Source organism: Pseudoliparis swirei, chromosome 15 (assembly GCF_029220125.1).
Source record: "Pseudoliparis swirei isolate HS2019 ecotype Mariana Trench chromosome 15, NWPU_hadal_v1, whole genome shotgun sequence".
NCBI lineage: Eukaryota > Metazoa > Chordata > Actinopteri > Perciformes > Liparidae > Pseudoliparis > Pseudoliparis swirei.
Window position 1 is genome coordinate 20535971 of NC_079402.1, and position 15874 is coordinate 20551844.

General features: G+C 40.2%; 1 protein-coding gene across 1 annotated transcript; it reads right to left on the bottom strand.

The window, feature by feature from the left end:
- Window positions 1–1096: 1096 nt before the first annotated feature.
- lman1 (lectin, mannose-binding, 1) lies at window positions 1097–15200 on the bottom strand. Its single transcript, XM_056432899.1, has 13 exons — window positions 14969–15200; window positions 13613–13767; window positions 12786–12893; window positions 12256–12317; window positions 11890–11989; window positions 11616–11739; window positions 10840–10898; window positions 10570–10702; window positions 10170–10357; window positions 8875–8954; window positions 2887–3049; window positions 2672–2796; window positions 1097–1555 (listed from the first exon to the last, which is right to left on the bottom strand). The coding sequence occupies exons 1-13, from the start codon at window positions 15186–15188 to the stop codon at window positions 1519–1521; spliced, it is 1554 nt and encodes a 517-aa protein (XP_056288874.1). The 5' UTR covers window positions 15189–15200; the 3' UTR covers window positions 1097–1518.
- Between the last annotated feature and the right edge of the window lie 674 nt (window positions 15201–15874).

Here is a 15874-nt window from a genome sequence, read left to right on the forward strand (position 1 = left end):
ATTAGATGGATTACCCTCAGGATTAATATTAATATGTTTGATTATCAATAATTGAATGTCCAATTTTTTGGGGTTTACGAACCTGCAGAATTAAGCTGTACTTCGTGTTTACTGCTAATTATAAAATGTTAGCATGCCAACACCCTGAATTAAGACGGTGAACATGGTTAATATAAAATATAATCCTATACCCCCTAAACATCGGCATTAAAACCTCTATTATCAGCATAATGCAAAATAACATTTTAATTTATTATTATATTTTAGATATTTTCTTTTCATGCCACATTTTATTTCTATCCCGCAACAAACTTATTTTCTTTTTATACAATCACTGGACATCTTTAGTTAGTTACTTGTGTAATTAAGATTTTTTTGCATAGAAAATGGACAAAATTAAGAACTTCTAAATTACAATGTTTCGTTATAAATTAAGCTACCCAACAGTTTTATAAATCAGTTGAGTGACAGACAATATATTGTTACATTTTTTGATAAATATTTGTAAGAAAAATTATGCAAATGTTATGTTAATGTTGTGTATAGATGCAGTGGACGTGGAAGTGGCACAGGGTCAGTGTCAATATGACTGCAACTCTCTATTAAGCATTTAGAAACAGTTTGTAAACATTACAAGTTGTCTATAATACACCATAAAACAGTAAAATGTAGGTACACGGTATGTGTTTATTTATGCATTTATCAACCATCTTTAACCCTTGTTATATAAACAGGTAATCAATGTGTTAAACTGTAACTCTTTAAGGATTTCTTCTTGTGTGGAACCGTTTATTCACAGGAAAACATTTACACGTAGTAAAAATATGAGTTTATAAAATGTCCTTGTAACTATACATAGTGTGTTATAAGCTATTTATTACATGTTTGTATACGGCTTATCAAAATAAGAAGTTGGTATTAGTAAAAGGTTCTACTGATGAAGCTTTTAACTTTACTCTAAGATGTTACATATCTTTGTCCTGGAGGTGCCAACTGGAATAAACTGAGGAGAGATTAACAGGTGAGATGAGATGCAGATGAAAAAGTAGAGAATTGGAAAAGCATTTTACGCGATGAAATAAGCAGACGCCACAGAGAGATTTGGGTTTTCTGTTTATGTAAATTGTTCTGGTAGAGTACATGTCACATTCTGACATGTTTGACTCAGATAACCGGATGTCTTCTTCACCAATATGTAATTATTTTATACAAAATTGCACATTTCAAAACACAGGTTTTTCTTTTTTATAATCGGGGATTTGGGGGAAAATGTTGACTTTTGAAAACAAACTCAAAAAGGATCCGAACAATCCAAAAATACTGCAAGGAAAATGTTACATCATGTTGAAAATTCAGAGATCAATTATTTACTGATCAAATTAAAAATCTGCAATTAATTAAAATAAACTTCAACAAAAATCTTCTCAAGTACAATAACTTACAATCAGAAAATAATCAAAAAATTACCAAAATGGACATTCCCTCATTTACACGCCTTCTTTCCATAAATGCATTTCATCAAAAGAACTTCTTTGCTGCTGCTTCTTGTTGAGTTCTGCAAGACAAGAAGACGACAAGCGAGGCGTGAGAGACCGTCAACATTGAAATATGATCGGTGGAATCAAAATATACTTAAAGTACATTATGCAGAATGGTCCATTACAGAATATTTACATTTCATATGGCTGAGTTATAATTTGTGATGCATTCATTTAATTATCACTAATGTTGCAGCTGGTAATTTGTATTTATAACCTGAAACCACAAAGTAACTACGGTTGTGAAATAAATGTAGTGGAATACAAAGTTAACACAATACACAAGTTAATTACAAGTACTTCAAATGTGTACTTTAAGGGAAAGTGTGCAGATGTTCAACCACCTCTCAGAAACTGCAGACGCCTTTTCACAATAGATGGAGATCGGTTGTGAAAGGCGTTCTGTCCTCTGCGTCTCATCTGCACGGCGTGTCCGTCCTGCATCGGGTGGCGTGGCGGCGGCGTGCTCGGTGGTCACAAACAACGGCGAGCTCTTGCAGCCTTTTGTCTGCTCCACCGTCACATGACCTTCCTGGTTCCCTTCGCTTGTATTGCAAACGAGTTCATTTTCTACCGGCAGAAACGGCATCCCAAAACACGAGTGCAAAATCTATTTTCACCAAACCAGAGTTGCCGATTGTTGGAACCGTGGAGAGGCGATCGGAGATGCGTTACAGAGTTTATTTAGTTTATTTACCACAAAAAACAACTAGAACTCAGGTGGAACTCGGCACACTCGCATCCTGGAGGATGAGCTTCCTCAGTCCCCGTCACACTCTCCAGTGGACTACATCAGCACTGATCGGACATCAACGTAAAAAAAAAAAGGTGACAGATATTCCCGTCCAGTACGTACGAGAGTAAACTTGAGACCCCTGGTTGAAGAGTCGCTTGACTTCACAAGCACTCGTACCTCTAGATCAGGGGTCAGGAACCTTTTTGACTGGGAGAGCCATAAAAGCCAAATATTTCTAAATATATTTCATTGAGATCCATATAGTATTTAGACGTTTTTAAATTACTTCTGCTGTAATCTGGCGCGATAGAGAAAATTGTCTGGGAGCCGTATGCCGTCACCGGAAGAGCCACAGGTTCCCGACCGCTGCTCGAGATGAAAATAAAGGGCGTCTTACTTGTACATGATGTAGCAGAAGAACAGGACCGACTGGACGATGATGAAGATCACAAAGTGGAGCGTGGACAGGCAGGTCGGCATGGCCGGCGGATCGGGGCACTTCACGGCCTTTTCAGCTGGATTCTGTGGGTCAAAACAACAAAAGGGAGTTCAGGCCCGTTTGGACCCGGTTCGTAATCCGCTCCCCGTGAGGCGGCACGCGCTGATCTCTACCTGAGAGTTACGCTGCACCAGGTGCTCCACGTCCCTTTTGACCATGTGCAGGTGCTCCTTGATGTCGTTGAAGTGCTGCACCGTCTCGTAGGATCCGATGCCGGCTGCGTTCCCCTGGTGCTGGGCGGAGCTGATCTGCTTCAGGGACTCGTGGAAGGAGGTTCTGCCGGGACAAAGAACAGAAACACTGAGTCTCTGGAGAAGAGGAACACATATTAATACTGCAGCTGCTTTCCCCAAAGGAACGGAATTATATAATCTTTAGTGCAGCAGCCTTTTTAATACCAAATAAACATCTCTGACATAGTCAAGACAATGTCAGTCTGTGTTGGGAAAGATGATGTCCAGCAAATATGCCGAGCGGTATCATTTATTTACAGGAATACAAATAGTCCGAAATTAATCTCTTAATCCCTTTTTCACTGGAGGCTACATATTGTCAAAGTTTAAAAAACACAACATTACCATCTGATAAAAGAGGTCATGATGGCTGATTTAATCCCTTATGAAAACATGTTCTTACACGAGATTACAAGTACGGGAGGTTAAGAAACAGATCGCTCTCTGGCAGCCAGAGTCTAGCCGGAAATAAAAATAGAGATTGAAAAACAAAGAAAAGGGACGATGAAGTGGAAATTAAATGAATGTAGTCGCCGTAAACCTATTGTACTGTTTCTTTGGGAAGAAGAAGTAGAAGTTGGAAGTCTTTCGTGACTTAGAAAGGCAGAGAATCTTTTTTGAAATAACAAAAAACGAAATAATAATGAAAGGTTTGGTTCCCTCTCTCGACAGCTGCTTCGCCCAAACTGGTTTGTGAGCTAATTAGTGACTTAAAACTCGTCATTGTTTTTCTCTCAATTAGACAAACGAAGAGAGGATCTCCTAGAGTTACGTTAGCAAGACATTTCCTCTTCGTGTCTCTGTGATGAAACCTACTGATGCATCTACCCCAAAGTATCCAATGCTGAAGCATTACCAGTAATCGTAGGCCTCATAAAAATAGTTTATTATACGTTTGTCTAATTTTGGCTAGTTGGCTCCGACCCAAACTATTTTTAAGTAGACATACGACATTTTTTTTGTATTGTTTCAATGTCCAAAGACCTGCGTAAAAAGGATGTGCCATTTTTTGGTTAAATGCCATGAATTCCTGGCGTCATTGAGAGGTTGCCAGGCAACCAACGGACACTCAAGATAGTGAAATAATCATGACATGTGTCGTGTGTTTGAGATTGAGAAGAGCAGGTTAAACATCAACTCTAATGTCTGCTAATGTTGTTATGTCTCTAATATTATTAATACACACATTTCAAAGCCATCACAGTCATGGCTCACCGATTAAAAAATGTCAAATCTGGATCCTTGACTTTCAATTTCATCAGTGGTAATGACTTCATGAACTTCTTTCATGAAAAGATTTTAACTATTAGGGACAAGATTAATATTCTCTTGCCCTTAACCAGTGCCAATCTGTCCTCAAGTGGAATGGCCTTGGAAACCGCTGTATGCCCTGGTGTATATTTGGAGGGCTTTTCTCCCATCAACCGTGACCAATTATCTTCAACAGTTTCTACTTCGAACACGTCTACCTGTCTCTTGGACCCCATCCCGACGAGGCTGCTTAAAGACGTTTTGCCTTTAATTGGCGGCTCTCTATTAGATATTATCAATGTGTCTCTGCTAACAGGCCACGTACCACACTCCTTCAAGGTGGCTGTTATTAAACCTCTCCTGAAGAAGCCCACTCTGGATCCAGAGGTGTTGGCTAACTACAGACCGATCTCTAACCTCCCCTTCCTCTCCAAGATCCTTGAGACAGTGGTCGCAAATCAGTTGTCTGACTTTCTAAATCATAATAGTTTATTTGAGAAATTTCAATCAGGATTTAGAAAACACCACAGCACCGAGACGGCACTGGTGAAAATTACAAATGACCTCTTAATGGCAGCAGATAAAGGACTCCTCTCTGTCCTGGTCTTGTTAGACCTTAGTGCTGCATTCGACACCATTGACCATGACATCCTGTTACAGAGACTGGAGCAGTCGATTGGCATTTCAGGCACGGCACTAATTTGGTTTAAATCCTATTTATCAGATCGATCTCAGTTTGTATTTGTAAACGATGACGCCTCGATAACCACCAACGTTAATCACGGAGTTCCACAAGGTTCTGTTCTTGGACCAATTTTATTTACCTTATACATGCTTCCTTTGGGCAATATTATCAGGAAACACTCCATAAACTTTCATTGTTATGCAGATGATACTCAACTATATCTATCGATAAAACCAGAGGAGAGCAACCAACTCGGTAAAATTCAAGCATGTCTTAAAGACATAAAAACATGGATGACCTGCAACTTCTTGATGTTAAACTCAGACAAAACCGAAGTAATTTTAATCGGCCCTGAGCACCTCAGAGATCAATTATCTGGTGATGTGGATTCTGTAGATGGCATTGCCCTGGCATCCAACACCACTGTAAAGAATCTTGGCGTTATCTTTGATCGGGACTTGTCCTTTAACTCCCACGTAAAGCAAATCTCAAGGACTGCATTCTTTCATCTACGTAATATTTCAAAAATCAGGCACATCTTGTCTCAAAGATGCAGAAAAATTGGTTCACGCGTTCGTTACTTGAGACTGGATTACTGCAACTCCTTATTATCAGGCTGCTCTAATAAATCTCTTAGGTCCCTCAGTTGATCCAGAATGCTGCAGCTCGTGTTCTCACTAAAACTAAGAAAAGAGATCACATCACTCCTGCACTAGCTGCTCTGCACTGGCTCCCAGTAAAATCAAGAATCACTTTTAAAATTCTTCTCTTAACGTACAAAGCCTTGATTGGTGATGCACCATCATATCTTAAGGAGATTGTAGTACCATATTGCCCCACTAGAGAGCTACGCTCACTAAATGCGGGACTACTTGTAGTTCCTAGAGTCTTAAAAAGTAGAATGGGAGCCAGAGCCTTTAGTTATCAAGCTCCTCTTTTATGGAACCAGCTTCCAATTTCAGTCCGGGAGGCAGACACAGTCACCTCGTTTAAGAGTAGACTTAAGACCTTCCTCTTTGACAGAGCTTATAGTTAGGGCTGAATCAGGTTCAACTGGTCCAGCCCCTTGATATGCTGCTATAGGCTTATAGCTGCCGGGGGACGTTTAGGATTCACTGAGCACCTATCTCCTCTTTTTTCTCTCCTTAAGGATGAATTTTCATCTCTCCATCACACGTTACTAACTCTGCTTTCTCCCCGGAGTCCTTTTGACTTCACGTCTCATGGGGTCATCGGACCCTATGAGACGGCATAGATCCTATCCTGTTGAGACTCCGCCCACTGTTGAGACTCCGCCCACTCCTCCTCCCCACCGCCATCTGCCTGATGGATCGTGGAGGTCTCCATCGTGGAATATGCCTACTATGAACTATTCATACACTCTGTCATATTCATTGAATGTATTTAAACTCTAAATCTGTCCTTTACACATTACATCTATTGTTCTGTCCATCCTGGAGAGGGATCCTCCTCTGTTGCTCTCCTGAAGGTTTCTTCTCTTTTTTTTTATTTGGGAGTTTTTCCTGGTCCGATGTGAGGTTTTGGGGCAGGGATGTCTATGTGTACAGATTGTAAAGCACTCAGAGACAAATTTGTAATTTGTGAAATTGGGCTATACAAATAAACTGAATTGAATTGAATTTCATCAGTGAATGAAAGACAGAGGAGAATCCAGACATCTAAGCCTGGATCATATTTCGAGACAAAATGTCATTTCTTGAAGTTGATTACTTACAGGAAGAAAGCAATAAGTTTCCCTTATCATCTTAAACACGTCTAAGACGATTATGAAGGGGAGAAAAGAGTGACTTGACAAATGAAAAGAAGCGCGGAGGTCCCGAGGGGGATTGTGACCAGGAATCAATCGGAGGTGAAGCGTGTTTGCCTGTTTATGACGGACGTTTTTAAAGACGACTAATCTGATAAGGACACATCGGTGCCAAGATGCCTTTTCTTGCTCGGCCACATGGCGGAGGTCTGAAAGGAGGGACACGGATGACACAGAAACAAAATGTAATTTGCTTCCCAGAGAGGGGGGGAAGAAATAAAAAAAATCTCCCTTGAGAAAGTAAGTGAGCATTTATGAAAGCCTACCTCTAATCTTCATCTGCTACAAGTGACCCATTTATGAGCAGAAAGCCCTCCTTGGAGCCTGAGACCAAGTCCTCTCATAAACTCGGTGTTAAACAGAGGGGCCAGGATAAACTAAGATTAATCTACAAAGTAATACAGATCAGTTGCTCACATTAGAGGGAGCAGCTGCAGCCTTTTGGCCTCCTCTCGTATGCAGCGTCAATCAGCTTCCACCGGGGTTTTTATTTAATTGAACCGTGACAGACACTCCGTCTTTCCCTGCTGTGGACAGTCGGATTCACTCGGCTATAATTAGCACAAGAGACGCATAAGTGAGAGTCTGGCTCCATGGGAGCTACGGGTCAGCGATATAATAAAGAAAATCACGTATTTGAGGACGAGTGTCCCGTGGGATTTAGGGCATAGAAGCAGCTTGGTTCCTTTATGATACATGAGACTAAGAGATTAATGTTACATCAAATAAAATCTTGAATATCTTGCCCATTCTGATTAATTCTTAATGCAGATGGTGCGTTATAATTAAGACACACGATCATCCTGCAGCCACAGGACAAACAATTCGTTGTTGAACAAATAAACGCACATTTTTGTTGAGACTTTGATTTTAAAAAAGGGGGCATAGTGCTGATAGAGAGTTCATTAAAGAACTGAAGACAAAGGAGTCCAAAAGTGTGGCTAGAAATAATCAGACTAGTTGGATCAATCATCATTTAATTATTGGGGAAATACAGAAAAAAAAAAGCATTCATTCAAATCCCCTCAAATGCATGGGTGGGGTTTTGAAGAGGACATTGTTTTTAAATCTGTGGCTTGCCCAGAACGACTAAGCCCACAAGCGTCACAAAGGCACACGACACAAGCTCAAAACATCAACACACGACGCTCTGAACACCGAGTCAGGCTGACTTAGACACGGACTCACATCAAACCGCCATGGAGGGCACACCATCATCACATCTCCTTTAAGCTGCATTATCTTGGCATTAAAAACATGTTCAGGCTCTTCTCTGAGAGCGCTAAGGAGACCATAAATATAATGAAAGAAGACCAAGATTACAGCGGGATATTACGATGTCACGCCGTTCCTCTCAGCAATGATAGCATTTTTATTCACGGTGATAATATCTTTATTTTTAATGGAACCTCCAATTCATTTATTTTTATTTTTTACTTTCTTTCTTTAAGATATTTTTGTTGTTGTTTCTGTTTTGTTTGAAGGGTAGAGGTCCAACACTCGTGCTCTGTTGAATACACTCATTAATATGCGTTCTGCTTTACTTGTTTTAGTGCTGGTGTGTGTGTGTGTGTGTGTGTGTGTGTGTGTAACGCGAGTTGTTGTTCCGGGTCAAGTGGGGCTGGTGCCCCCTTTGTAAAAAAAACATGTCACATTATAAAAGCCAATTGTATTTGTATTTAACACAAAGGTTGTCTCCTCCTGCTGCGGATGAACGTCCAAACTCCTAATGGGACGCCGTGTATTAACACAGGTGTAAATTATGCAGCTTATTGACTCCTGAAATGCAATTAATGCTTTTTATCATACCACAACTAATGGGTAAAATGGTTAGAGCAAGCCGGTGTGATGATTCTCCCACTTAGCACCGAGGCTTTTCGCGAGCCTTTGTGTGGGAACATGCATGCGACGGATTTACTGAAATTGGATTATCACCTGTGATGTTGCAACCACTGCATCCTGAGATTAAATATGATTTAAGGGATTTAACTGCAAGGATTTCCCTTGTTTTTCAAGGTCGTGTCACGGATCTCCCTTTATGTTTTTGTGATGTTTTTAAGACTGACTAACCGTCAACAACAACACCACCACTGTTGCCGCTTACCTGAGCTCATTCAGACTCTGGCGAACCTCCAGCTGGTTGGCCATGATGGAGCCCAACTGTTGTTGGCCTGCAGCATCCAGCTGAAAGAGAAAGACGATGTCATGGCCTGAAGGCACGCACGGGGTCATAATGAAAGATAAGATTAGTAGTTTTGATATCCTGCTATAAAAACAGTGAACTTCTATGTGTGGATAATCTGTGTGAGAAGCCGCCAACGATCATTTAGATCGCAACGCGAAAAACAAAACATGCAATTCAAAATCATTCATAAATCTGTATTCTGTGAACTAAACCTACAAACAAAGATGTTATGTATAACTACCGTTTCTTCCATGATTAAGACAGCGTTAACTTTCCTTAATCACGAAGGTTGACGATATCGAATAAACATGCAATACGGGCAAAAAGTGATGACACTAAAATGTAGATTAAAAGATTAGAAAATTGCCAAAATGTTGTCAAGTATTGACGCAACATTTGAGTTGTTGTCGACTAAAACTAGAACATGATTAAAACTAAAAAGCATTTTCGTTTTAAGGTTAAGACTAAATCTAAAATAGCCTTCAAAACGACCACTGGCCTATTGTTGCATATTGTGTTGAGTATGTTGCATATTGTGTTTAGTTTGTTGCATATTGTGTTGAGTACGTTGCATATTGTGTTGAGTACGTTGCATTATTGTGTTGAGTATGTTGCATATTGTGTTGAGTATGTTGCATATTGTGTTGAGTATGTTGCATTATTGTGTTGATTATGTTGCATATTGTGTTGAGTATGTTGCATATTGTGTTGATTATGTTGCATATTGTGTTGAGTATGTTGCATATTGTGTTGAGTATGTTGCATATTGTGTTGAGTATGTTGCATATTGTGTTGAGTATGTTGCATATTGTGTTGAATATGTTGCATATTGTGTTGAGTATGTTGCATATTGTGTTGAATATGTTGCATATTGTGTTGATTATATTGCATATTGTGTTGAATATGTTGCATATTGTGTTGAGTATGTTGCATATTGTGTTGAATATGTTGCATATTGTGTTGAATATGTTGCATATTGTGTTGAGTAAGTTGCATATTGTGTTTAGTACATTGCATATTGTGTTGAGTATGTTGCATATTGTGTTGAGTATGTTGCATATTGTGTTGAATATGTTGCATATTGTGTTGAGTATGTTGCATATTGTGTTGAATATGTTGCATATTGTGTTGATTATGTTGCATATTGTGTTGAGTATGTTGCATATTGTGTTGAGTATGTTGCATAGTGTGTCTGTTGGCATCGAGCCGCTCACCTGTCCCGCCTTGGCGTTGGCCTCCCACTTGATGACCTCGTTGCTGATGACCGACACGTACCGCCGCTGCTCGTCCAGGACCATGGCGAGCTGCCGGTGCAGCTGTTTGATCTCCAGGTGGATCTGGTTCTGGCCCTCAAACACCTGACGGATCTCCCGGTCATTCACGCTCTCGTACATGTCCTCAACTGAAGATGCCAAGATTGAAACACAATTAAAGGTCAATTAAAATAAAATCTCCAAACACTTAGAGGTATTCGGGTAACTTGTGTCTCTTTGATGATTTACATCTTTTAAAAATCTTTAATTGGCTTGTTCAGATTATATCAAACCGATAACAAAGAGTAAAACATTTTGTAACTTTATGTTTCTGTTCATGATTTGTTTTCGGGGAACTAACTTTGCTCTCCATGGACGTCTGGGTGCTCTTTCTGAAACTCCTCTTTCTTTTTGTCGAGCTCTTGCTGGAAGTTCTGAAATTCCTCTTGGTACTTGTCCTTCTCTTCTTTAGGAATCTCAGATTCAGTCGGGGGCTTCAGTGGGAGACAAAAAAAAACCCTTCTGTGAACTCAATAGAGGCTGTGCTTAAGCTACTTGTGCACATACATGCATGCGCACACAGAAAAGACCACACACACAAGTATTAGGAGATCTCGTAAAATGCCGTTACCAGTTGCTGGCCTGGCTCTGTGAGTGTGAACAACAAGAAGGACAAAACATCGTGGTCGTCTGATGGAGGAAAGAAATTATGAATGAGAAAATGACAACAGAAACCAAAATTAAATCATGTTGCACAGTAATAACGAGATTAAAAGTGGGTTATATTTTAAGGTAAACAGAGTAAAACTGGGGTCAAAGCATGGCAATCACAGAGTAACTTGGTATTACTGGATTATAACAATGTTAATAGCAGTTTATTTTTGTAATAGACCAACAGTAATACCAGGAAGAACGTCTCAATAGGCTACAAATTCTCTTTCAGAGGGTATTAATGATGGTTGTGTTAAAGTGCTCAAATGTACTGTTGATAAAGGGGATCATAAAGAGGTAATAATGGAGTATTAAGATCATAATAATGAGATAAAAGAGAAACATTTTAATAAAATAGAAACATTTTCCAGGAAATCCTCATATTAAAATGTCTCTTCCTTCAACGGATTGTATTTGTTGTATTGTCCTTATTTTAGATTTATGTTCCTTCCATGGAAACGCAAGTTCCCGTGAAATTACCACAAATCAGGCCGTCTGACCAGCTCGGTTCATTTAAGATGAGAGGTTTCCAAGTGGCTCAAGAGGTAAAGTATTGTTTTAAATAGGACAAAGAGAAATAATTAAAACTCACAGATTCAACTCACAACTAATAATAACAATCATTTATTTTATTTAGTGCTTCTCAATACACCCAACGTCGCTTTACGGAGTCCAACTTCAAGGACTGAACCGTACCTGCTAGACCACCGGTGGCAGCCGAGATGCCGAAGAAGCCGACGCCGGGGAGGACCATGCCGTCCACCCTTGTGCAGAACTCGTAGTCGTCTCTATCGGGAGTGAAGCCATTGTTGATCATCACCTGAGGAGGACGACGGGACAATGAACGACCACCGACTGCTCAGCGAAACACACCATGAGATCCACCGGATGAAAAGTGCCACTCCTTAACGAGGTAGACGTTTAGTCTCCTCATTCGCGCCTGCGTGGAAGGGAGATAAACATCTCGTACCGTCAGCGTCTTCTTGTAGTACGTTATTTTGGCTCGGATGGGATAGGGTTTGTTGCGGAAGTCTCGCAAACACGTGCCGAGGGCCTGTGTGGTGCCGTCGCTGGATCAAAAGAACGGTTTCAGACGCATCAGAACAATTTCGCGTATGAATGAATGTTTTTGTAAACACTTGGTTAGTGGGAGAGTAAACAGTGTGAATTATATGATGAACTGAAATGGCTTTTAAAGCTTTCTCTGGGAGATTAGGAAAGATAGAGGATTATTTACTTTCCAAGCAAATATAATTATATTTCCTAATCTCCTTTAAATTGTTAAAATTTGAGTTGGTGATGACATCTGAGCAAAGCAAAGTAAATGTTTACTTACTTTTGATGGTCATAAACAAGTTTGCCATTGTTTCCCACAACAACTATCGATGGGTTATTTTTCTGGAATGAAGATGGAAGAAAACAAGGAAACACATTAATGGCTTTGATGTGATTTTATTTTATTAATCCCATACCTGAGATATATAATCGGACCTATGGGAACATTTGTTTGGCATAAAAGGGATCTATTTATCTATCTACTTATAAACACATCCAATTATTAAAAAACAACACAAAACAACATTTGTAAAGTATTTAAAGTCATACACAAACACAGGAATATTTAAAAGGTGTTCAACCAAAGCGAAGAAAGCATATTTCATGTGTTTTTAAAATATTTTAAACACAAAAATGAGCCAAAAATGTAAGATGCTGAACATGTCAGATCAGAGTTATATTTATGTTTTAACCCTTTTCCTCTATGACGAAACCCGGTGACATAGAGTCTCTTCGGACAGTTTACAAAACTCCCCTTGAAATACTTCCAGGAACATCATGAACAGTTGTGGCTAAACAATGACCACTGACCTTTCCGTCGTTGTCAAACGAGTCAAAGAAGATTCCAACTCCATTCCACTGGTCGGCGGCGCCGTAGACCGGACCGGCGAGGCCTTGCTCGCTGGTGAACCACACGGCCTGCAGACGAGAGCCACACAACGCCGTGAGTCTGAGCTGCCTTATCAACGTGGCCTTTTTTATTTGTGTCTTTTAGGGCTCTCTCACTCTCTCTCATATACATACACATATATGGGTATATATGTGTATATATTATATACACATATATATATACATACATACGTATATGTGGATATATTATATACACATACATACATACATACCTTTGTCTATGTTTTCTAGGGTGGCTATGGATTGATTTGACTCGCCTCATAAAACGGGGCGTGCACCAATCCTCCAAATGGACACGTTTCCATATCGGTGTGTTCCATAAGTGTGAGAGGCAAACAGTGTCTCATTTGAATGTTAAATGTTCTGCTCTCATTACAGGTGATCTTTATGCCTCAGGTTAGTAGCAGGAGCTTCAAACCAGATGCTCAACCAATACGTCCTCAGTTCGGGGAATAGTAACATGTTTTAACCACTTTTCATGCGTTGCTCTGGCTGCATAAAACAGTCAAAAAAGTAAGAATGTTTTACTGGTTTTAACTATGAAATATCAGATTTAAGCTAAAGTGCTTAAGAGCGTGACCAAGCATTCAAAGCCAACCGTAGAGTCATGATGCTCGAGGCTACATGTAGAGTTTGGTCGGTAGAGATAAAGTATGAATCAGCAGCACTAGTGTGTCAGCTCAGTGTCGTGCAGATAGAACCAACACAGACGCGTCACCCCTTCTTACCAAACCGTCCGCTCCCATCCGGCCTCTTCCAGACACCCTGAAGGTCACCTCGGCCTCCCAATGGGCAAAGTTGACTTTGTTTTTTGTCCACACGGAGCCCTTCTGACTCCTGAGGGACGGCGTAATGCGCACCTGGTCTGCACTGGGAATGGCATCTTGGAAGGGGAGGAGCGATGGAGATGAGAATGCAGATTTTTAGTTTAACACGTTATGTTCTATGAATTCTATTAAAGTATTTTGCTCATCACAACAACATATGTATTGTCTTGTTTGTTTTCTTAAATGACAGAGTTGATGACAGGTAATGTGCCACACTGTTATCACTAACAGGGTGTGGCTGCTCTCTAAAAGCTGATTTACAAAGTGTGGAACAATTTCTCAGATTTCTTTGAACCAACCCAGTGCTGAAACAATAATATACATATATTATATATATTAAATATATATATAATAATATAATATATATAAAATATATATATATTGTATATATAATATATATTATTGTGGGCTCATTGTAGATATATAGAGACGTTTCCTGTTACCACTATTTTTTAGATTTTTAGTTTAACACGTTATGTTCTATTAAAGTATTTTGCTTATCACAACAACATATGTATTGTCTTGTTTGTTTTCTTAAATGACAGTTGATGACAGGTAATGTGCCACACTGTTATCACTAACAGGGTGTGGCTGCTCTCTACAATTTTTCTCAGACTTCTTTGAACCAACCCGGTGCTGAAACAATTATATATATATATATATATATATTATTGTGGGCTCATTGTAGATATATAGAGACGTTTCCTGTCACCACTATATTGTCACATGCCTCTCAAATGACAGAAAACATCCCCAAATGATATTGTGGGAAAACAATAACAATACAATACTACTGAGTCAGCAGCCTGATGATGTGGCAGCTCTGTCTCGATGCTGACTTCGGGGGCGTGCGGTGTAATCTCCTCATGGAGAGCTCCTATCAGCAAGTGGACAACTCACCGAGTGGTGCAACGATCCAAAGGCCCATTCTGGCGAGAGGGACATGCACCGCTCGTGTTGCCCGCTCACTGTGCGCCGACTCCCGCAGACAGGTTTCTTTAACGCGCTGCTTCAGCGGCGCGCGACACGTCGGAAGAAAACTTTAATGAATGAGTATGAAACCGTGCAGCTGGGGCGCCGCTGCAGCTTTGCATGGACAAATGAAGCCGCTCTTGTTTATGAACAGCCGGCGCGGAAACACGTGATAAAAACCCTCCAAAACATCGCTGACCTCCACTGCCCCTCGAGACGTCGAGACACGCGAGTGTGCATGTGCGAGTGCGTGTGTTTGTGTGATGTTGACAGTTGGAAACTTACTTCCACTGTGGATCCAAAACGGGATGCCGCCGTCCGTCTGAGACAGGTGAGGTCCTTTAAAGCTGTATTTGTACTCGAACCGGCGGTGCGGAAGCTCTTCCGGCGTCGGGGCACCGGGGATGACGTCAGCGACCCCGCTGCGACATATTAGCGTGGTGAGAAAAGTTATTATCAACACACGAGCGTTAGCAGCCGGGCGCCGCGCTGTGGACACCGCCATGTTTCCGAATCACTGCTGACGTAGCGCTGGAGCCACGAGCATGACGGGTAGGCCAACAGGGCGCTTTCTGATTGGTCGGGGGGTTTTGGGGTTCTCCCCCCCCCCCCTATTTTCTTCTTCTTTTCTTTTTTTTACGGTTAGCCGAGGTCCACACGACGGGCCTTCTGAGCATACGTCATGTTTGCAGAAAAATAATAAAAAATAGATTCATTACATATAAATGCATCAAAGCGTGTATAAATTAGGGCTGCAACTCTTTATTTTTTAATTTTTTTAATTGTTCAGATATCAAATGTCAGACACTGACCATATATATTCGATATTCAAAATTGCACTTGATATTTTGGTAGCCTACGTCAAAAATGCTAATGTTAATGAATGCTATACTTGCCTTGTAATACACCATTACAAACAGGAATACAACAATACCGTGATACCAATACATTTCTTATTTTACTTCTGAGCATACGTCATGTTTGCAGCAAAAAATTAATATAAATAGATCCATTACATATAAATGCATGTGTGTATAAATTAGGGCTTCAACTCTTTTTTTTGGACATTTAAAAAATAAAATAAAATTGTTCAGTGTATCAAATGTCAGACGCTGACCATATATATTCGATATTCAAAATTGCACTTGATATTTTGGTAGCCTACATTGTCAAAAATGCTAATGCTAATAA

Coding starts and splice junctions, on each gene's coding strand:
- lman1 (XM_056432899.1), bottom strand. CDS start 15,188: ATGGCGGTGTCCACAGCGCGGCGCCCGGCTGCTAACGCTCGTGTGTTG. Junction 13,768..14,968: donor GTTTTGGATCCACAGTGGAA/GTAAGTTTCCAA, acceptor TCCCCTTCCAAG/ATGCCATTCCCAGTGCAGAC. Junction 10,703..10,839: donor CAGAGCCAGGCCAGCAACTG/GTAACGGCATTT, acceptor CTCCCACTGAAG/CCCCCGACTGAATCTGAGAT.